This window comes from Mauremys mutica, chromosome 13 (genome assembly GCF_020497125.1).
Source record: "Mauremys mutica isolate MM-2020 ecotype Southern chromosome 13, ASM2049712v1, whole genome shotgun sequence".
NCBI lineage: Eukaryota > Metazoa > Chordata > Testudines > Geoemydidae > Mauremys > Mauremys mutica.
This window is the reverse complement of record NC_059084.1, coordinates 40,267,325-40,289,810: the sequence shown is the minus strand read 5'-3', so window position 1 is coordinate 40,289,810 and position 22,486 is coordinate 40,267,325. Positions and strand designations below refer to the sequence as shown.

The window sequence follows — 22,486 nt, the reverse complement described above, 5'->3', positions numbered from 1 at the left end:
TAAAAATGGGATGAAGGTTCCTAAATCTTGAATGAGGCACCTCAACTCCTTTGTGTATCCAAGCCTCTGAGCCTGGATATCATCCTGTTCATCCGTCTATCTGACAGGTTCCTCAGCACATTTCTAAAAGCCACCATCCAGCCGTGCACTGCAAGAGAAGACTGCCCTTGTCCCTTGCCGTCACCACCCCTTTTCTAAAACTCAAAATGAAAGAGAAGCAAGAACAGAAGCCAGATGAGAGTGAATCATAACTTGGCTACCTGCCAGACTGTAAGGTCAGAGATCACAAGCCAGACTTGTTTAGCTATGATTGTTTCCATTTTCAGTGTACTTTAAAAATTAGCATGGATTCTCTGAACTCTTGTCAAGACCACACACTCACTCCTAACATGCGCCAAAGCCTCCTTGACATTTTTATTTCTCAGGCTGTAGATGATGGGGTTGACTAGAGGAGTCAGAACTGTGTAGAAGATGGAGAAGACTTTGTTCAGGTCTCTCAGAGTGGGGGTTTTTGGAGACAGGTACACAATATTCAGGGTCCCATAGAAAATGATCACCACAATGAGGTGGGAGGAGCAGGTGGAAAATGCTTTTTGCCTCCCAGTGGTAGATGGAATTCTCAGGATCGTGATGATGATGCAAACGTAGGAGATGAGAGTCAATAGAAATGGGGGCAGGGTGAATATGGAGGCCAGGACTAAAGTGACAAGTTCGATCGGGTGAGTGTCACTGCAGGAGAGTTTAGTCACTGGGGTGAAATCACAAAATAAATGGTCAATTTCATTGGGGCCGCAGAATATTAAACGTGACATCAAAGATGTTACTATGGCACTAGCCACCATCCCATTGATCCAAGACCCTGCTGCTAGCTGGAGGCAGAATTTGCCATTCATATGAGTTACATACTGCAGTGGTTTGCATATCGCTACATATCTATCATAAGACATGACAGACAAGAGACAACACTCAGATCCTGCTAGCCAGGTAAAGAAATAATATTGCAAGAAACAGCCATTTACTGAAATGACATATTCATTTGCCAGGAAACTGGCCATCATCCTAGGCAGGATGGTGGAAGTGTAGCAGGTGTCCAAGCAGGACAAGTTCCCCAGGAAGAAGTACATGGGGGTGTGAAGGTGCTGATCAGCCACAACTAGCACAATGATGAGGATGTTCCCAGCCACAGTGAGAATGTAGATCACTAGAAACAGCAGGAAGAGAAGAACACGCAGTCCAGGATGACTCCCAAATCCCAGGAGGATGAATTCTGTGATGGCTGTTTGATTTCCCTGTTCTGTTTTTGCCATGAGGTGTATCTAGGACAATTAAGTGGAAGTCTGTGACATTATTTAATGAAGATGATCTTAAGTTTTCATACAGCAATATAAATGTAATTCCATAAATATTACATAACACAAGTCAGTTGGCTAAGACTAAAATGGTTGGTTGGAAGACTCACTTTTGAGTGCCAGAGTGTCTAGAATCATGGGCTGGAATTTTTAAAGGCGTCTAAGGGAGTTAAGCATACAGCTACCGTTGACGTGAAATGGTATTTGTGTACCTTACTTTCTGCCACTCCTTAGAAAATCCTATGTCTTAAGAATTCAAGAAAAGATCCATCCATAAACCCAACAAATGACAGACATAATCACTGTATGATCTTCTCTTCTACCCCACCTCTTGAAAAATGGGGGAAGAAACATCCTCTACATATAGAGTCCAGTGTTGATTTTGTCTAATATAGACTCATTAAATGATAGAAATGTAGAACTGGAAAGGACCTTGATAGACTATATTGTGTATTTCAGACAATTTGTCTTTATTAAATTCTAGTTCCCCATGTAGGTACTTGTAGACTGTAATCAAGTCACATCTTAACTTCAAAAGAGAGCATTAAAAAGAATTATTGTTTTAAATTGGTATGCAATTTGTTTTTTGTCATCGCATTGACTGTTCTCTTCAACATGGGCTAAAAATCAGCTGGCAAAATGCATGCTTTATGTACCTATTTACATTATGTCTGTGTTTGTAATTACAATTGCACACAGAAAGATTGCTCTTGTGTCCAGCCATTCCCCACAACCCAAAACATCAAAATGATGGAAATAAGTAGTCAAGACATAAGTCTGTAACACTGGTTACCACCTTCTCATCACCTGCAGTGATATTTGTCAGTATTATATTTTAACTGAAGTTGTGAAAGTGACAAAAACCATCAGTCCCAGCAGCCACCAGGGTCTTCTTGGGGAGAATTTCCACCTTATGGGAAATACAGTAGAAACCTGTTTATTGGAACCTCCATTATGTGGTTCTCTGTATTAACTGAACCATCAGCACACACACAGGAATATGGGAACTTGACACTTCATATACAAATTCAAACTGAAAATAAAGTGTAATTTCAACAGATAATTAACCAATCGAACATCTTTCCAAAGCTTGTGGTGGATTCTCCAACACTTGCAATTTTTAAATCAAGAGTGGTTATTTTTCCACAAGATATGATCTAGTTCAGACAGGAATTATTTTGTGGAAGTCCTGTGTTCTACATGAGGTCAGACTCATGTAGAAGTCATGAGATCACAATGGTCCATCTGGCCTGAGAATCTCTGACTCTATAAAATATATGAAGAAAATAAAACAGTTTGAGGCGAGGCTAGGTGGTTCTCTGAATAAAGTAAATAAAAGGAAGTGAAGTCTGGGATCTTCAAAACCATCAGTGGCTAGAAGCCAAGATTATCAGGGATGCTACCCTATGCTCTGGGTGACCCAAAAACTCTGACTGCCAGAAGCCAGGAAGCTATAATTGCCAGGTTCTGTTCACTCCCTCTGAAGCTCAGGTACTGGACAATGGTGGAAGACAAGATACTGACCTACATAGACCATTGGCAAACCCAGTATGGCTATGCTTATGTTCTTATGATATATGATAGGAGATACCATGATTGAGGGTGTTAGAATCATAGAATCATAGAATATTAGGGTTGGAAGAGACCTAAGGAGGTCGTCTAGTAACATCCCCTACTCAACACCAACTAAATCATCCCAGCCAGGGCTTTGACAAGCCAGGCCTTAAAAACCTGTAAGGATAGAGATTCCACCACCTCCCAAGGTAAACCATTCCAGTGCTTCACCACCCTCCTAGTGAAATAGTGTTTCTTAATATCTAACCTAGATCTCCCCCAATGCAACTTGAAACCATTGCTTCTGTTCTGTCATCTGCCACCACTGAGAAGAGATAAGCTCCATTCTTTTTGGAACCCCCCTTCAGGTAGCTGAAGGTTGCTATCAAATCCCCCCTCATTCTTCTCTTCTGCAGACTAAATAACCCCAGTTTCCTCAGCCTCACCTTGCAAGTCATGTGCCCCAGCCCCCTAATCATTTTCATTGCCCTCCACTGGACTCTCTCCAATTTGTCCACATCCCTTCTGTAGAGAGGGGACCAAAACTGGACACAATACTCCAGGTGTGGCCTCACCAGTGCCTAATAGAGGGGTTCACAGCTCTATTCACAGCTGTAGATTCAAATCCCTCAACTCCCTGCTATGAGCTAGGGCAGAAGGCTGTATGTAAACCTGGGGCGGGCAGTAAGATTTCTCCTGCCTGTTATAGGATCTCCTGAGGCTGGTAGTCTCAATGATGGCAACTAGAAGATAAATATCCAGCTTACAATTGCACTACAGAGATCTGGGTTTGTGCTAATAATAATATTTAATTTAAATAAAATTCACAATGTATATTTGTTGACTCTTACTAGTTAATTGAAACTTTTAAACTGAAATATTTAAAATGATAAAAGAGTTTTTGATCAAAGGAACATTTGTAATGGAAACTATTCTTCTTTTGTTAAAAATATTTTTTTCTTGAAAATGTGGGGATATCTTTTCTCTTTTAATTAAAATATTCAATTTCTTGGTTCAGTTTTCAGTAAAAATGTTTTTTTTTAATCAGACATGTTTACCAAAACCTAGTTATTTATAATCAAGACTGGCTTTCAAAAAACAAAACATTTTATGGGAAATTTAGAAAAAAATATGGGAGGGGAAAATGAAATGTCCTGTGAAAAAAATAGTTGACATTTTCCAATTGGCTTATTATTGACCAATCACAGCAAAATATAAATTGCCCTTACAGTAGGAAAACCTTGCATGGAAAAGGGAAATAAACACATCTTTGTTTTCCCACATGGTTAATCTAAGGACTTGTGAACACTACTGCTTAATTTGAAGTAATTTACGTTGCTCAGGGGTGTGAAAAAGCCAACCTTCTGAGCAATGCAAGTTACAGCGACTTAAAGTGGTGTCCACACTGCACTATGTTGGCAGGATATGCTCTCCCACTGACATAATTTCTGCCTCTTCTTGAGGTGGAGTAATTATGCCAATGGGAGAATGCTCCTCCGGCAGCGTGGGCATAGTATGTCTTCCCCATACTCACTACAGCAGCTGTGGTGATGTAGCGCGGTAGTGTAGAGTAGCTTTCAGTTTAATCAAAAGGAGTGTTGAAGTTTCATTTACCGCAAGACGGCTATAGAATAAGTCTGAATCCTTTAGGACATATTTTTCCATTTTAACACTAAAATAGTATGAACAATTTACATGTATCGAGTCCTTTTCATCTTCAAAGTATTTTACAATACTAAGGCCCCAATTTGATAAGGTGCCTTAGCACATGGCCAACTTTTTCTGCATATCACTTTAGTGCTGTGCAGATTTATGCATGTGTCTAAGTCCCATTGCCTTCAGTGGGACTTAGGTGCATGAGAGCTAAAACAGGATCAAACTAGTTCACACTTTACATAATCCTGTGATTTATGTAGGGCTCCAAAGTAGAAAAATCCTACATCAGGTAGGTTGAGTGGAAAAGGTTTTCTACACTGCATAATTTTATTGTAAACTAAGAGAGTGGGAAAGTGTGTTTACCTTAACACAGGTACAGAAGAAACCCAAAGCTCAGTTGTGACCACTTCATCCAAAGACAAGAATACAGGTACTGCAGTCTTCTATTCCCACCTACTTCATGGGCTTCCAATCTCTCAGTAATGAGACCTGTCTGCTCCTGATTAGAGACTCTGATGCTGCTGCCATCCTTGGTGCGTCTTGCCTTCTTTCTTTTAGCAGACGGTGAATATCTCTCCTGTTTCATCATTTATCTTGCAGACAAGAAGTGAAATCTCCCTTGACACCTCTGCTAATGAGCATTTTCAATTATGGAGAAGAGCATGAGAATAAAGATTTATTTTATTTTTAGACAAATAGACATCAAGGTTAATAGAGTGAAACAACCTCTGGGGTAGGTCATGGGGAAAGAAGAGCTTCTGACTTCAAATAATTGTTTTCATCACACTTATGGGATGAATGCTGGGTTAGCAGTGAAGCAATATACTACCACTGGAAGCAGCAGCATTTGAAAGTCCTCTTGCTGCAGTCCTTGAGCACCAGAGTCTCTCATTGACAAAAGACAATGAGGAATAATTCAGAGTCAAAAGTTAGGAAATTCACATTGACGTTTTCATCTTCAATCTGATCTCTGCCCTCTCACCGCATCCACGTTCTGTATACAGGACAGAGACACCCATTGCTACATAAAGGGACCTCAAATCTCTACTCTTATATATGGCTGCAATTCAGCAAATTAGGACCACTCATGTGCTTAAAGTTAGCCACATGATTAAGTGCTTTGCCGAATTGGGGACATGTAGGAATTAACACAGCATATAACTTGGGTCCCACATTATATTAAGGTTCCACTTACAAATAGTTTATAAAATCTTAATAAATATTTTAATTCATGGTCAATCAATTGTTACGGAGTCCAACAGATGAATAAATTGCTTTTAAATATGGTTTATAACATTCAACATCTTTAAGACACATAACCATCAACAACACATACTAATCAGATATGTAACATGCTGATAACATCTATTGCTCATGTGCTATTTCCTTTTAAACAACTTAGAAGTGGAACCTTAATGCCAAGTGAGACCATATTAAGAGGTGATGTATTTGTCATCTCATGCCATTACCTGCACCTGCCCTTTCTGACCGCTCCTACATATGGGATCATATATAAATATAAGAGGTTGGAGGCCGGATTCTGGCTTATGCTGAGGGGCCTTTATACCAAACTGGCTGTATAAAAGTGAGTGTAAATTACAATTACATCCACTTTCATTTTCTTCTACACTGCCAGAATACTGTAAAAGGGCCTCAGTGATGATCAAGCTATCCTCTTACAAACCACTCTATTGATGAAAAAATGAATCCTTTTTGTATAAAGTTTACTCAAATAAATTCACACACATTCCAAAGTTAACACAATCTGAATATTTGCTGTGGTGATTTACCTACTTGATTTTTGGTTTTGTATGTTGTCTCATTTTTCTTTTTATTGGTTTATTTCATTATCATGCAGTCTGAGCACCTTGAAATGATTCACCAATAAACCATGCTTCACTTATTTGTGATATTTTATTCTAAGTGTGAAGGAGTAACTGCTTGACACTGATACACTGATATTTCTAATTAGAATTTCTTTTTATTTGTCATAAATAAAACAACTATGAAAAATCTATCATTAAAACCAAATTAGCCTAATTTAATACCACAGTGGATTTTTTTTCCCTGTGGACACTTCTTATGAACCAAAATACACCAAATTCACTTCACACAAGACACCTAAAAGACACCGGTATCCGCCTATGCTTGTACAGCCCACCTCACCATAGTATCCCAGCATCTCACTACCATTAATGTGTTTATCCTCTCACCACCCCAGGCTGGTAGGGAAGTGATATTATCCCCATTTTACAGATGGGGAACTGAGTCACTGAGAGACAAGGGCCCAGAGTTTTATAAGTATTTTGGTACCTGAATAAAAAGATAGGAGCCCAGTGGGATTTTTAAAAGAATCTAGGCAGGTTGGGTGCCTAAATCCTATTGAAAGAGGTATTCAGGCACCTAGTGGGAGTTTTCAAAAGCACCTATGCACCTAACTCTGATCAATTTTCATGAGAGTTAATCTCCTAGTCATGTCTCAAAATCCCAGTAGGTGCCTATCTGTTTCTTTAGGCACCTAATGTCTTTAAAATCAGGCTCTAAGTGACTGGGACAGGTCATACAAGGAGTCTGTGACAGAGTAAATGATGGGACATGGGCATCTTCAATCCTAAATTAAAACCCTAAACACTGAAGTGCATGTTTTTTTCTGCCTGACACCAACAATTTAAGAACAGTGCAGGCCTGCGACTGAGCAGGTGACTTAATTTGAACTAATGATCTGATCAGGTGACTTACATTTCCATTTTAGGAAAAGAAGGCATTCCTAGAGATTGCCATGTGTTGCTATAGCAGTGACCATGGCCATATGTCCTTTTCACACACAGTCCTTGCCAGTGTGTCTCAACCAGGCCATTTAGAAGTCACTAATTCTTAGGATGCAGCAGAGTGGAATGTTGTTGGTCTCAGCTGTCCCAGCAGCTCAATTCTTCTGTCCTTGGCGCTCCGGTGATATTAGCACCAGCAGAGAGTGCAGCCTGCTAATTCACCAGACCTTGAAGACACTCATAGAGAAAGACCACAGATACAGTTCGGTGACAAAGGCATTTGGCCAGGTTTATTGCCCGAAGTTGCAGCCCTAATGATTTGCACAAATTTGCACAAATATATTGAAAAATGAGTGCTCTGTGACAAGGAGCAGCTCAGTCAGGAGTGGGAATCTCTGCTGTGCCCTCGACCACACAACGAGTTAAGACGAGGTCCCTCAACATTTATAGACTGAGTCAAACAACTGGGATACACAGCTTACGTACACTTTACATGTTTCATGACATCTGTTTGTTACCTTCTCTTGTTTCTTACATCTTGGACGCAACATCCCTCTTCCTTGTTCTGTCACACCATCTTATACTAGATTGGGGCATATCTGTACAAGCCTTCTGAAATGTATTTACATAAATATCTAATGCCTAAGACTTCTTAGGAATGCCTATGTTTTAGCAATGTGAGCAGCAACTTTGCTAAGTTCATGTGCTGGACAGTGAAATTATAAGCATCTGCTTCAATATGTGGCCTGACTTTGGTTCCCAGCCTCTGGTTCAGACCTTAGATCTTGCACCAGGCCCAGTGCTCCAGGCTCTCTCGCTACTACCTAGGGAAATTCTGATATTTTGATACTTCAAAGAGGCCATTTTGGGGGGTGGGGAGGAGGGAGGTGGACAAGATGTTCCCACAATTTTTGATTCAGAAATGTCAAAACATTTCATTGTTACTGAAAATAAACATTTAATTTTGGTTTGTTGACCAGAACTGAAATGTTTTGTCTTGAGTCACTTCAATATGAATAACATCTTCCTATTGATTCATACTGTCTTATGGGAGTTATATCTCCAGTCACAGAATCATAGAATGGCAGGACAGGAAGGGACCTTGAGAGGACTTCTAGTCCTGTCCCCTGCACGCAAGGCATGGCTAAGTATTATCTAGACCATCCCTTATATTGACAGAGATTTCACAATCTCCTTAGACAATTTATTCCAGTGCAATATCTCATGCCTGCCTTCTTTGCAATGAGCTGGGCTTCCTGGCCAGACTGCAGGAGTGCACAAAGGGAAATGTAGTCAGGTCAAGGACCCTAGTATATAAGGGAGAATGGACACCTGAATTACAACTCCCATCAGGCAAGTGGAATAATAGGGAAATTCAGTTCATGGCTTCAAGGCCAGATGTGACCAATGTCATTATCTAGTCTGACCTTTTGTATAACACAAGACATTATTTCCCCAAACATAATTTCTCTTTGAACTGGACCATATATTTAATCACTAAATAAATTTGAGCTTGATTTTAAAATTCCAGTGATGGAAAATCCAACATAACCTTTGTTAAATTGTCGGTTAATTATTCTCACTCTTAAAATTGCATGCTTAATTTACAGACTGAAATTTGTCTAGCTTCAATAAAGGTTAATGTTAAACCAGTTTTATTTTGAACAGATTCACAACAAACCATTTTAGTTCACTTCCACAAAGGAAAACATTTTGATTTGCACTGAATAGCATTTTTTACCCTCCCATGATCGTCCTCACTCCCAGACTCTTACCCGGCTCACCAGCCCCGCTCTTTGGGTGCTGGTGCGAGGAAGGGGTCATAAACTAGGAGCACAGGCCCAGCACCCACCCCCGTTGACGAGGGAGAAGGGACCCATTGTAAAACTATGAAGGGGGTTGCTGGTGCTGGGCTTTCTGCGTCTCTTCCACCGATGTTCATCGATTGGAGTTGGCCGAGGTAGCTGCAGCCGCAGAGGCGGGTAGCACTGCCTCCCTCATGGAGTCCCTCCCTGAGGGGGTTATGGAAGGTGCCCCCCTGTCGCTTTGCCATCCATGCACCCTGTAGATGCTGTAGTTGCTACTGCTCCTGCTGCTGTTGAAGAGGACCCCGTAGGGGCAGGTGGAGACTTTGATTCTATTTTCAATGAGATCGAGGCCTGGGCTTGACCCCAACCACCGAGCAGGTGGACGCCCCCTGCTAGGGGGCCTTGGTCACAGCCCTTGTAATCTGCCACTCCCCCCTCTCACTTTTCCCTTGCCTCAGGCAGTTGCCCCTGCTTTGGCCACTGCAATGCCCCAGGACCTGGCCATCTGCCCATCTATGACTGGTAATCCGGCTGATGCCACTGTGCCTAATGAGGCAATCGCTGATGCCAAGCAGCTGGGCTCTGAACCAACAGGCATCCTTCCCCATGAGGCAGGGCAGCAGCCTCGCCATCCCCCAGTGCTGTAATTGTGGGTGCCTCGGTTGATGAGGCGCCTGAGCCTAGCACTGTATGGGGAACCCCAACCCCTTGCTGCCCCTTTGACCACCATGCCGGATTGAGAGGCATTGTGTCCCGGTAGATCTGCCACTCAGGCTCCTGATTTTGTCCCTGTTCCCTGTCCTGACCATATTCCTATCCTAGATTTGTGTCCTGTTCCTGATCTTGTCCGAGCCCCTAATCCTGTCCTTTATTCCTTCCCTCCTTCTACACTGGCCTTTTCTCCCCGGATCCAACCAACACCGATGCCTGCGGAGTACTTTGCAATGGACTTTCAAAGATCAGCATGGTGACCGGGACCAGCTGGAGCTGCCTCTCACTCTGGCCGAGTTCTCGGAAGCCCTCTGTCTCATGCCCGCTGTAGCGGGGTGGTTACCCATTCCTGCCCTGCGTGGCTTGAAACAGTCCAGGAGAGGTCTGGGGCTGGGAGCAAAGCCCTGGCTGATTGGGGGAAGTGGCTGCAGCTGGGGCCATGCCCCAAACAGACTAACTGGGCCTTATAAGAAGGCCAGGGCAGCCAGAAGCTCAGGACACTCTCTCTGCTTGTAGAGAGAGAGGGACTTGGCTGCTAGGGAGCTGAGCAGGGTATTGGGAGTGGATCAGGGCTGGGAGAAGGCTAGAGGAGCTCGGGAGCTCTGGCCTAGGAAAGCCCCAGGCTGTGGGCCTAGCTGAGGGCCTAAGACCAGTACAGGGCTGCAGAGGGCAGCCCTGCTATAGAGAGAGGCAGCAGGTCCAACCCAACCTTTCCTGTGATGAGTGGCATATACTGCAGTCTGCCCCAGGGAGTGGGGCTAGATGGTGACTGGCAGTAGCCTTACACTGAGGCAAGGTGGGTTTAGTGGGTGGGAGTTCCCCTGGGTGGGGAGACCCAGAGTGTGGGGATACTGCCAGGGGGGCAGCAACCCAGAGAAAAGGGCACCGTGGTCCTAGGAGGGACACGGGGGCCAGCAGTAAGGTGGATCACCAGTCTGTAGGGGGCACTCCAGGATGCTGGAAGAGCTAATTCCCATGGACGACCAGCAGGATGTGCCGCAGGCGTGAATCCACTCCCTTACACCCACCAATACATCTCCAGGCATGGACGGGCTGACCGTGGAGTTCTACCTCATATTCTGGGATGTCCTTGACCCAGACCTTGCCACCGTCTGGGCCAAGTCTTTGGAGAGCGGGGTCCTCCCTCTTTCATGCAGGTGAGCAGTGCTTGCCTTGCTGCCAAAGAAGGGGGACCTCCGCTATCTCCAGAATTGGCATCCCATCTCACTTCTCAGCATGGACTATAAGGTTGTGGTGAAGGCCATCTTGCGGCAGCTGTGGTCCATGCTGGCGGACGTGGTCCATCCAGATCAGACTTACACCGTCCCGGGCTCTACTATCTTCGATCATCTCTATCTGGTCCGGAATCTCTTGAAGATTGGGTGAAGGGATGGTTTGTCATTCGCCCTCCTGTCCTTGGATCAGGAGAAGACATTCAACCAGATGAACCACAGGTATCTCCTGGGCACTCTGCAGGCATTCAGCTTCAGGCCCCGGTTTGTGGGGTTTCTCCAGGTGCTGTAGCCTCTGCAGAGTGTTTGGTCAGGCTCAACTGGACACTGACCGCACCTCTCAGCTTCAGGTGAGGGGTACTTCAAGGCTGCCTACTGTCGGGTCAGCTGTACAGTCTGGCCATTGAGCCCTTCCTTCGTCTTCTTTGTAAGAGGTTGATAGGGTTGGTGCTGTGTGAGCCGGAGATGCGGCTGGTCCTGGCAGCATATGCCAGTGACGTATTCCTCGTGGTCGAGGACCGAGACGACCTGGTGCGGGTGGAGGCTTGTCAAGCAGTTTATTCAGCAGCCTCCTCCACCCGGGTCAGCTGGGTCAAGAGCTCTAGCCTGGTGGTCGAGGCCAGGTGGCAGGCGAGCTCCCTCCCACCTGTGCTTCAGGCCATCAGGTAGAGTGTGGGTCCACTGCTCTATTTTGGCATTTACTTCTCTGCCACACATCCATATCCGCCGGAGAACTGGCACGGTTTAGAGGGCAGGGTGACTGGGCAGTTGCGGGGCTGGAGAGGACTGCTCTGGTGCCTCTCCCTCCGGGGGAGAGTGCTGGTGCTTAACCAACTGGTCCTGTCCATGCTCTGACACCGACTCAACACCCTGTGCCCACCCCCAGTGTTCCTGGCCAATCTCCAGAGGCTGGTTCTGGAGTTTTTTTGGCCGGGACTGCATTGGGTCTCCGAAGGGGTTGTCCATCTCCCCCTGGAGGAGGGAGGGCAGGGCCTGATGTTTGTGCACACGCCCTGCAGAGACTCCTTTATAGTGCAGGTGGCTCGGCGTGGAGCATATTTGCGCACAGCTTCCTCCACCGCCTGCGAGGGCTCCAATATAACCAGCAGCTCTTTTTTCTCCATCCAAGAGGTCTTCCACGAGACCTCTCTGAGCTGCCAGTCTGCTACCAGGACCTCCTCCAGATGTGGAGGCTGGTTTCAGCGACCAGGTCCTTTGTGGCCACCAAGGGGGTAGATCCCTTGGGGAGCCCCTGTTACACAATCCCCAAGCTTCATTACCCCCCCTCGTGTCCCACCCTGATACCAAGTGGTGGGAACTTTTACCAGCAGTGGAAGGTGGGGAACCCCAGTCAGTCAGTTTATATTCCATCTTAGTCCCGTGGCCTGCTGGGGATATCAGCTGGTGGCTCCTCCATGGGGCCGTGAGCACAGGGGTGTACTTGGCGCAGGTTATATCTGTCCCTGAAGCCTGTCCTTTTTCTGGCATGAAGAAGACCCTGGTGCACGCATATCTTCAGTGCACCAGGCTTCAGCCCCTCTTCTGGCTGCTCCCCGCACTTGTTGTTGTCAACCTCCTCCTAGCCATCGGTCTCCCTCATGCCACAAAAGGGACAGGCTTCAGGGACAGAGGTAAACTGTGCCAGGTACACTCCCGTGCTCACGGCCCCATGGAGGAGACCCTGGCTCATGCATATCTTCAGTGCACCAGGCTTCAGCCCCTTCTCCAGCTCCTCCAGAACCTCTTATTGAGGTTCTGACTGTACTTCTCCCTGCACACCCAAGATGTCCATTCGTAACACTGGGGGAGGGGGAGGTTCCAGCAACGGTGGGGCTGTTTTTCATTCTTTTATCCATTCACGTATCCAGGCAGAGTTCCCCTGGGTTCTTTGGAACCCCCTTTCAGGTAGTTGAAAGCAGCTATCAAATCCCCCCTCATTCTTCTCTTCTGCAGACTAGACAATCCCAGTTCCCTCAGCCTCTCCTCATAAGTCATGTGCTCCAGCCCCCTAATCATTTTTGTTGCCCTCTGCTGGACTCTCTCCAATTTATCCACATCCTTCTTGTAGTGTGGGGCCCAAAACTGGACACAGTACTCCAAATGAGGCCTCACCAGTGCTGAGTAGAGGGGAATGATCACGTCCCTCGATCTGCTGGAAATGCCCCTACTTATACAACCCAAAATGCCATTAGCCTTCTTGGCAACAAGGGCACACTGTTGACTCATATTCAGCTTTTCGTCCACCGTAACTTCTAGGTCCTTTTCTGCAGAACTGCTGCCCAGCCATTCGGTCCCTAGTCTGTAGCAGTGCATTGGATTCTTCCGTCCTAAGTGCAGGACTCTGCACTTGTCCTTGTTGAATCTCATCATATTTCTTTTGGCCCAATCCTCTAATTTGTCTAGGTCCCTCTGTATCCTATCCCTACCCTCCAGCGTATCAACCAGTCCTCCCAGTTTAGTGTCATCTGCAAACTTGCTAAGGGTGCAGTCCACACCATCCTCCAGATCGTTAATGAAGATATTGAATAAAACCGGCCCCAGCACCGACCCTTGGGGCACTCCATTTGATACCGGCTGCCAACTAGACATGGAACCATTGATCACTACCCATTGAGCCCGACCATCTAGCCAGTTTTCTATCCACCTTACCGTTCATTCATCCAGCCCATACTTCTTTAACTTGCTGGCAAGAATACTGTGGGAGACTGTATCAAAAGCTTTGCTAAAGTCCAGAAATAGCACATCCACTGCTTTCCCCTCATCCACAGAGCCGGTTATCTCATTGTGGAACTGAGTTTTTCTCCAACATCATCATAGAAGGCAATTAGTTTAGTCAGGCATGACTTGCCCTTGGTGAATGCATGCTGACTGTTCCTGATCACTTTCCCCTCCTTTAAGTGGTTCAGAATTGATTCCTTGAGGACCTGTTCCATGATTTTTCCAGGGACTGAGGTGAGACTGACTGGCCTGTAGTTCCCTGGATCTTCCTTCTTCCCTTTTTTAAAGATGGGCACTACATTAGCTTTTTTCCAGTCATCCGGGACCTCCCACGACCGCCATGATTTTTCAAAGATAATGGCCAATGGCTCTGCAATCTCATCGGCCAACTCCTTTAGCACCCTCGGATGCAGCGCATCCAGCCCCATGGACTTGTGCTCGTCCAGCTTTTCTAAGTAGTCCCGAACTACTTCTTTCTCCACAGAGAGCTGGTCACCTCCTCCCCATACCGTGCTGCAGAGTGCAGCTGTTTGGGAGCTGACCTTGTCTGTGAAGACAGAGGCAAAAAAAGCATTGAGTACACTAGCTTTCGCCACATCCTCTGTCACTAGGTTCCCTCCCTCATTCAGCAAGGGGTCCACACTTTCCTTGACTTTCTTCTTGTTGCTAACATACCTGAAGAAACCCTTCTTGTTACTCCTAACATCTCCGGCTAGCTGCAACTCCAAGTGTGATTGGGCCTTCCTAATTTCACTCCTGCATGCCTGAGCAATACTTTTATACTCCTCCCTGGTTATTTGTCCAATCTTCCACTTCTTGTAAGCTGTTTTTTTGTGTTTAAGACGAGCAAGGATTTCACTGTTAAGCCAAGCTGGTCGCCTGCTATATTTACTTTTCTTCCTACACATCAGGATGGTTTGTTCCTGCAACCTCAATAAGGTTTCTTTAAAATACAGCCAGCTTTCCTCGACTCCTTTCCCCATCATGCTATTCTCCCAGGGGACCTTCCCCATCAGTTCCCTGAGAGAGTCGAAGTCTGCTTTTCTGAAGTCCAGGGTCTCTGTTCTACTGCTCTCCCCCAAAATCACAGATCCAAACTGACACTGGTCTGATGGTAAACATTTCTAGTACAGACCAGGTCTCTGTGTTCATTTTTTAAGATTACATTCTAAGTTCATCAGAGTCATTTTCCTGAGTGTGTGTCTACTAGGGAACAGAATTGTGTGAATAGGTGTGTGCTTTTGTCAGTGTACATTATTTTGAATGTGCTCTTGGGAAATCGACATGCAATTTAGTTTTTACACTGATCTGCATCTCTTTGAGAATGTGTGTTTCTGACTGTGAATCATTGTGTGAAGTTATGAATATATAACATAATGTGTGAAACGTACATGAGCGTGTGCATTATTAGTGCTTGTTAGGGTCTTTGAGTGGATTTCTGAGTCTTCATTTGAATGACAATATTGTGCATTTACCAGTGCAAAGTGTGTGTGTTTTGTGAGTGTGCATTGCTGTGTGTAGGTTTAAATTGCACGTAACTGGTTATTTATCAGTGAATATTACTATGTTTTGTGAGTGTACATTGACTTAGCAGAGTCCCTGTATTAAAGCCAAAAGCTGCTATCTACCTGCAGCTCCTAGCCGCTAAGATAATAACTTTTTAGTGAGTTATTGGAAGGAGAGAAGTTGAAGAATAGAACTAGTTGGGAAAGGGAGATTCTCATCTTGTGAGGCTTTTCAAGAAATTTGAAATATTTTCCCATCCCATGTCAGGACAAAAAAAATGAATTATTTTTCAAACAGATAATCTGAAAGCAAAACAAAACAAAAATTAAAAAAAAAACAGATTGGGTCAAAACAAAATATTTGGTTTCCATCATTTTTATAGTTTAATAGAATTTTAGGCCAGGAGGGATGATGGAAGCAACTAGTCAGAACTTCTCTTTATCACCGACCATTTAATCCCACCCAGTTACTCCTGTGTTGAACCCAACGACTTCAGTTAAACTAAACCATTTCAGTCCTAAGCAGACTGCACTGTTGTGAGCCACAGGCCTAGACCTGGGCAGACTGAGGTCTCACCTGTGCCCTAGGCCTGACAAAGACAGGGAACAGATCAGCTGGGGCACATCCAGGTGATCCTAGGAGGTGACCTGCACCCCAGGCTGCAGGGCAAAGTTTTGTTTTGATTTTGACCCTTCCTTTTTTTTTTCACCTTTTCTTTAGAACGAATTAACTCAAATTTCCAAATTATTTTTTTTTCAAATTGAAACATGTCAAAACTGGACATTTTAACAAATTTGAACCTTCTAAGAGAAATCAAATTAGGACTTTCATCAAAACCAACGAACCCTTTGGTGCGAACAGGGTTTCAATGAATCAGCATTTTCTGATGAACAAAACCATAGTGTGAGAAAATTTCCAATCCGAGTTCATAATCAGCCCCCTCTTAGGCCCCAACCCTGAAACATGACTCTCCTTCCCACCGGCAGACTTCTACATCCATGTGAATGCTGTTCGACCAGGGGCTCTCAAACTTTTCTCAGATCACTGACTATATCAAGAGAGAGATGCCTTGTGGACATGTCCCCTCTCCACTGTGATCTCATCAACTTCCTCTCCTCCAAGACACAAATATAGAGACCACCTTCTTCGCCCATTCAAGTTCACACCACATCCCAACACAAACCTACTGCCTCATCTTCAGTTCAGATTCACAGGCAAAGGAAATGGATTTGAAACTGTTTAATGAGGTGAGATCAGCAGGTGAAAACCAGCTATGGTGTCAATGAGCAGGAACCACAGCTGGTGTAAATCAGCAGTAGCTCCAGTGAAATCCAGTGAAAACTGACATAGCTGCATGGACATCTTAGGGCCAGAACTGCAGCTAATGGAAATCAAAGTAGCTCCATTGGAACAAAGGGCCAAATCTCCCTTGGCGTAAAGAGACCTATCTACTCAGAACTCAATGGAACTGTATCAATTTACATCAGTTTAGGCCTTAGCTAGGAGCTTTTAGTGTTTGCCTCTGGATGTTTCTTAGCGACCAACATCAAACAGCCAGGGCAGCCTGAGCTGTGGCTTCCTCTGCTGGGTGCATCCCAAAAGCTGCTGATCCAAAGCAGGAGAAAAAAAAATCTCTGCTCTCTCAGAGGTACTTATGTGGCATTAATGAAGGAACAGGCTATTCCAGGCCAGCTGGGGCTCTGTTGCCACTGGGCTCTGAGCTATTGTAGGTCACATGTCTGTGCTACAAATATATAGTTTATTGTGTAATCTCCTTCCGACACCCTGCTGCCATCATGTGAGATCCAGGGAATGTTGTTTTCCCCCTCTGGGGGGTTAGGTACGGCTAGGGCAGCTTGTCAGTGTTGTTTACTCCTGAGGTGAGTTCAGAGCTCAGCTCACAGCCCTCCAATTATTTAGCTCTGGCCCCAGAACAGGGACATCCTGGGTTGTGAACAAGCAGCCCGAACAAGCCAAGATCAGTTTCAGTGATAGGAGGGGCTTTTCCCCCCCATCCTATTTAGTCCTTCACCTCTCAGCCAAGCCTACCCGAGATGGGGAGCAGGGAGCACCCATCTGTGGAGTGGGTCCCTGCCTGCTAGGAACTGCGGAGAGACCCAGCTGCTTGGGAAACATGGCGAAGCGAGAGTGAAACAGCTGCTGGCTAACAGGGCGATTGGGGCGTTATTTATACAGACAGGCAATGACCGAAGGACCCTGGCTGTGAAGTGTCTCATGCATCGTGGGCCGGGAAACGTTCCACAAAGACCAGCACAGTAAGTTTCTTATTTCAATCACACATATTTAGGTATATATATGCTAGTCAAATTTCATAACAGAACTAGGAGTTACAATTGGAACTCTTCAAGGCTTTTTATATGATTTAATCAAACATTTAGAGCTGCTCTGAGGGCTGTTGTTTTTTTTTCCCCAGCAATAAACCGTTAACTTTCCATAGATATTGTGGAAATCATTTTTTTAATGTGTGTTTTATTTTTGTTCATTGATAACCAGACAATTTCAGGTAAACTGCTGGAAACGGAAACATTTTCACTTAAATAAAGGAAAAAAAGTATTTTGAGTTTTCCAATACATGAGTTTCAAGAATAACACAGGCTTCCTCAGAATATTTCTTTAGTTGAAAACCCAGTTTTCCTTCGAAATAATTTAAACAGAAAATGTCTGAATACCCCAGATTAGAAATTTAGATGTAAGCGAGAGTGGGAACATTGATGATGTGCAATAATAGTAAAATATGAACCCAGTCACTGTACTACAATGGTGTTTTTTTTCTACTTCAAAGCGATATTTGTTGACTCATAAAATTGAGTAAGCAGCAAAGTTGGCAGCAAACAGAATCGGTATTAAACATACTAGTGCCTTAAATGAAGAACAGAGAATTGAAGCCCTTAGCCAAAGCCTGTGTCTCTTATCCATGCTGAGGACATAGAAAATATCAATGGGATTAGAACCTAGATATTCGGCTCTAGCGCCATATCCTCTGTCCCACACAGCTGCCCGCTAAACACAAATGCTGTAAATGGGGGCACCGAAAATACACATAATAAGGCACAGCCCTTTTTCACAGCAGACAAGGAAAGAACGGGATGGAGGGGAAACAGAGGCACAGGGAAGTGACTGGCCCAATGTCACACAGCAGGTCACTGGTAGAGCCAAGAATGACTCACACAGACATAACGTGACAGAGGTAAACGATGCAGCAGTGAGGTAGCTGAGCAATTCTCATCGGTACACAGAGATGGAAGAGGGCGCTTGTGTCATAAATCAATACATAAGCAGGCAGTAGGTCATCTATGTGGTGCTGCAATAGAATCAATACAGACGAGCTCTAATGAAGGATATTAAGTGAGTCTATGTCATGTTTCCCTGGAAAGTGGATATCAGGCAGTGTTGGCATTTTAGTTTCAAGCCCAAGTTCACAGCCTGCTGTTTGTAGCAAGAGAGAATCCATCTTGGCTAGAATGTTGCATTGCGTTGTGCTTTGCTCCATCCTTCACACGGCGTTTTATCAAGCCACATCCTGAGCCAGATCTTTAGATGGTGCAAACTGATGTAGCTCCATTGACTTTAAGGAAGACGCACCAATTTAGATGTGTGATAACTCATCACTCCCAGTTAATAGCAGTGATAAGTGCTGTGCATTGTTAACACTCACATTATGAGATATTGCTGCGGATAATCAGGGCCATTCCTTCTGTCAGGGCTGGCTCCAGACCCCAGCACGCTTGGGGCGGCGTCCCGCGGGAGGGTGGCAGGCGGCTCTGGTGGACCTCCCGCAGACATGCCTGCGGACGGTCCGCTGGTCCCGCGGCTTTGGTGGAGCATCCGCAGGCGTGCCTGCGGGAGGTCCAACAAAGCCGCGGGACCAGCGGATCCTCCGCAGGCACGTCTGCAGGAGGTCCACCGGAGCCGCAGGACCATCGACAGCCAGAGTGCCCCCCGCGGCATGCCACCCTGCTTGGGGAGCCACAAATCCTAGAGCTGCACCTGCCTGCTGTCACTGTAATCCCCACCACTGTCTTTGTCTTTCCCTCCACAGCCATCACAAAATGAACTGAGAAAGAAAATGTCCAACCAAACCACCCTCACCGAGTTCCTTCTCCTGGGATTCTCTGACATTTGGGAGCTGCAGATTTTGCACTTTGTGGTGTTCCTGATGATTTACCTGGTAGGCCTGATGGGAAATCTTCTCATCATCACAGCCGTAGCCCTTGACCACCATCTTCACACCCCCATGTACTTCTTCCTGGTGAACCTGTCCATCCTAGACCTTGGCTCCATCTCCGTCACCATACCCAAATCCATGGTCAATAACCTCATGAACACCAAGGTAATTTCTTATCCTGGATGTGTCACCCAAGTGTTTTTATTTTTAGTCTTCACTGCAACTGATCTTGCCTTACTCACCATCATGGCATATGACCGATATGTAGCCATCTGCCAACCACTGCACTACGAGATAGTGATGAACAGGAGAGCTTGTGTCCAAATGGCAGCCAGTGCCTGGATTACTGGTATTGTCTACTCTGCATTGCACACCGGGAACACTTTCAGGTTACCATTCTGCCAGACAAATGTCATCCACCAGTTCTTCTGTGAAATCCCCCAGCTGCTCAAGCTCGCCTGTTCTGACTCATACCTCAGTGAAATTGGTCTTCTTACCTTTAGTGGGTTTTTAGGTTTAAAGTGCTTTGTCTTTATAATTCTGTCTTATGTTCAGATCTTCAAAGCAGTGCTGAGAATCCCCTCTGAGCAGGGCCGGCGTTAAGCCTTCTCCACCTGCCTTCCTCACCTCACTATGGTCTCTTTGTTTCTTTGCACGGGCTTCTTTGAGTACCTGAAACCCACCTCCAGCTCACCATCAGGTCTGGATCTCATGATAGGTGTTCTCTATTCCCTGGTACCTCCAGCGATGAATCCGATCATCTACAGCATGAGGAACAAGGAGATCAAAGCTGCATTAAAGAAACTGATTCTCTGGAAGTTATTCACCAAGAATTAAAATGTCCATCATTGCTCCTTGATTGAGATTTCATTCTGAGATTCTTCTTGGATATAATCAACTGATGACAAAATTGTCTCCCTGAGAACATAGGGTGCAATCTGTTTATGAATTCATAAAATCCAGACTAATTCCTTTGAAGTTAAATGAGTTAGTTTTGAATTACACCAGTGTAAATAAGACCAGAATCTAAATATCTATCCATAAATGTACATACACACCTATCTCTCTTTGGGATTTATACTGCTAACATTGCCATGCTATCTGAGCATGTTGCACAGAATATCAACAGCCATAGCTAAGTCACTAGTGAACATGAAATCTCTTTCTCTTCTTCTTTTTGGGTGTAAAAATTGTGGGTGGAGTTTGAGAGGTTTGGCTTGTTTGTTTGCTTGATTGTTTCTTTTTCGTGTTTCATTTTGTTGATTCATTGGTTGACTTTTTTTGTTACAGATGACTTTTTGCAGGTAGAAATTTGCAGAGTGGAATATGTTTGATTAAATGTAGGAATCATATTATTTTGTCATTTATTCAAGGTGTCAATGTCATAATCTCTTTGAAAGGGTTTTCGGAGAGACCAGAGGTTTCCCTTTCCCTAGGAATGAAGAATTGAAAATAAGTTTCTGTAGGTGTGTGGCTAGCTGAGTTCTTTTTTAAACAATTATTTTAATGTTATTAGAGAAATTGCCTTCTGCACATGTCCCCTCTCCTTCATCATCTCAGCAACTGCCTCTCCACCCAGACATGATTATAGAGACTATGTCTCTTGCCAGTTCAAGTTCACACAATATCCCAACATAAGCAACTCTGCATACAGAAACATGGTATTAGGAAAGCATTTAAGGATGGATTAAAGTTTAAGGGCTATAAACCTGTGCCCAGGGCTTCGGCTCCAGGAGTCATGATATTACAAGAGAATCTCAGCTTCCATTTCCTAAACTATAGCCATTTTCTAGTCCTCGTGGTTGAGAAGGAAAGCTTGAAAATGTTCCTCAAGACAAAAGCCAAGTGTAATCAATAGAGCAATGGCTGCCTGAGTCTTGCATGAGCCAATCACTCATGGGATGGAGTGGGCTGTCCTCAGTTAACCAATGCAACACCAGCCTCAATCTATAGGCAGCCTGATACAATTGCTCTGAGAGGGGGAAAATGCATAGGGTATAATGATGCAGCTACATCTTTCTGAGTGTGCAAAAAGCCTGAACCAGTCGCAAAGTTAACTCCATAAGGCTGAGACACAGACAGCTGTTCTAGGACTGCTCTCACCATCAGTGGATAGATGGGGCAATTCTGAGAGATACAACCCAGTTTTTTACAGTCGTGACACCACTTTTCCCCACTCTTTCCTGGGGTACCTCTGAGGAGGCCTGTGTCCTGCTGGAGTACATCCTTCCTCTGGGTGGGTGTCCATAACTGGGCTTTTTCCTGCTCTCTAATTCCTCACTATCTCTGTTATGATACCTAGCGAGTTTCTATACATCCATCAGCCAATTTCCCAGCTGGGTGCCCATTTCACAGGTTTCTCTCTATGAATCGTGATATCAATAGAATATTTTATGGTTATTTAAATGGGATGGAGTTTCTAAGCAATGAGAATCTCAAATCCTGGAACACATATGAAACTAGACATCATAAGAACATAAGAACGGACATATTGGGTCAGATCAAAGGTCCATCCAGCCCAGTATCCTGTCTTTTGACAGTGGCCAATGCCTGGTGCCTCAGAGGGAATGAACAGAACAGGAAATCATCAAGTGATCCATCCCGTCACCCATTTCCAGCTTCTGGCAAACAGAGGATAGGGACAAAATCCCTGCCCATCCTGGTTAATAGCCATTGATGGACCTATCGTCCATGAATGTATCTAATTCTTTTTTAACCATATTATAGTCTTGGCCTTCACAACATCCTCTGGCAAAGAGTTCCACAGGTTGACTGTGCTTTGTGTGAAGAAATGCTTCCTTTTGTTTGTTTTAAACCTGCTGCCTATTAAAGTCATTGGGTGACCTTTAGTTCTTCTGGTATGAGAAGGAGTAAACTTCCTTATTTACTTTCTCCACACCAATCATAATTTTATAGACCTCTATCATATCCCTCTTAGTCGTCTCTTTTCCATGCTGAAAAGTCCCAGTCTTATTAATCTCTTCCCATACAGAAAACG

The 22,486-nt window shown here is 44.7% G+C and overlaps 1 protein-coding gene and 1 pseudogene across 1 annotated transcript; one reads left to right on the top strand and one right to left on the bottom strand.

Moving 5' to 3' along the window:
* Nucleotides 1-332: 332 nt before the first annotated feature.
* LOC123347314 (olfactory receptor 10A7-like) lies at nt 333-1,094 on the bottom strand (the record flags this gene model as incomplete). Its single annotated transcript, XM_044984732.1, has 1 exon — nt 333-1,094. A coding segment is annotated over one exon (762 nt), but the record flags the coding sequence as incomplete, so codon positions are not given.
* A 16,211-nt stretch (nt 1,095-17,305) lies between these two features.
* LOC123348733 lies at nt 17,306-20,772 on the top strand (annotated as a pseudogene).
* The last annotated feature ends 1,714 nt before the right edge of the window (nt 20,773-22,486 follow it).